The following is a 1196-nucleotide window of genomic DNA, read 5'->3' on the forward strand; positions in this document are numbered from 1 at the left end:
CGACATCGCCATTTTACCCTTGTAATAATAATGTGAATATAATGCACATTTAAGTCATAATCAACGTTGACTGTCTTGCCCCATATTGCGATCTTGCCCCACTTTCCCCTAGTCTATAACGTCTAACGTCAGAGTGCAGAATTTTGATGTTTTTGCATACAAATTCCTTAGTGTAGCCCTTCTCTAAATTTGACCGTTTCAATTACAAAAATCAACATTTTCAAACACACACACCCACACAAACACGCGCACACACACACAGACACGCACACGCACACACACACAAACGCGCACACAAAATTTGACCGTTTCAATTACACAAATTAACAATTTCAAACCCACACACCCACACAAACACTCGCACACACGCACAGACACGCACGAACACACACACAACACACGCACATTCACACACACGCGCGCGCAACATCTCAAACGAACAGAATTTCATCGACTCTTCAATCCTTTCATCGACTAACTTCGCCTTGGGACAAGATCGACGAAAAAAAAATTTCACCCGCATTCACCAGCCCACGTTTCCCGTTTATAGGTTGCCTGTGTGCCGTATCTTTGTGGCTTTCGATCGTGTTAAATCCCAACCCCTCGTGTAGGAGACAGTTCAAAAGCCGTGACATGCACTCACTTACCTTTCTCTGGGCTTCGGCGGCGAATCCGGATTTAGGAGCACGGTTGACCGACATGATTGCTGGTTGTTGTTGTTGTTGCTGTTGTTACGTCTGCGAGTTGGTTGCGATTTTTTACGCGGTTTCTGTGGTTTGGCACTTACTTTGTATGAAAACGAGAGGATAAATAAGAAAAAGCTACTGCAGGAAACCGGTAGATCCGGACAAGGAATCTTTTTGTTCCGATGTGGTTGTTGAAATTTGATTAAAAAAAAATATATCATAGGGTAGGTATAATTTATTAGAATGACAATGATTCTTTAGGAAAACGAAACAAAAACATCCAGGCTTGTCCGAATCTATCAACCAAATTAAAGAAAAAAAAGTGCCCATTAGTCACAGCTGTTTCGTATTGACACAACACGGAACGGGAGATAGCGAATGTAACACTTTTACTGAGTTCAGGGCACAGCACTTTATAAGGGTCAGGTCAATATGTATCTATCGTATCTATCTCCACTGTCTGTCATTCAACGCACAGCCACACTCTTCACAAGCGAAAGGAGAACTTAC

General features: G+C 42.4%; 1 protein-coding gene across 3 annotated transcripts in view; it reads right to left on the reverse strand.

Annotated features, from left to right (window-relative positions):
- The window catches only part of LOC134202650 (myophilin-like), a 99579-nt gene that overhangs the window by 98249 nt on the left and 134 nt on the right, over positions 1–1196 (reverse strand). The window contains exon 2 of one of the 3 annotated variants that reach the window (XM_062677674.1): positions 648–786. In XM_062677674.1, coding sequence (XP_062533658.1) covers positions 648–701 — 54 coding nt within the window. In that variant the 5' untranslated portion in view covers positions 702–786. Of the gene's footprint in view, positions 1–647; positions 802–1196 lie in introns of those variants that run through there. The other 2 variants (XM_062677675.1, XM_062677676.1) reach the window with 2 other exon arrangements.

Source organism: Armigeres subalbatus, unplaced genomic scaffold (genome assembly GCF_024139115.2).
Source record: "Armigeres subalbatus isolate Guangzhou_Male unplaced genomic scaffold, GZ_Asu_2 Contig1310, whole genome shotgun sequence".
NCBI classification, from domain to species: Eukaryota; Metazoa; Arthropoda; class Insecta; order Diptera; family Culicidae; genus Armigeres; species Armigeres subalbatus.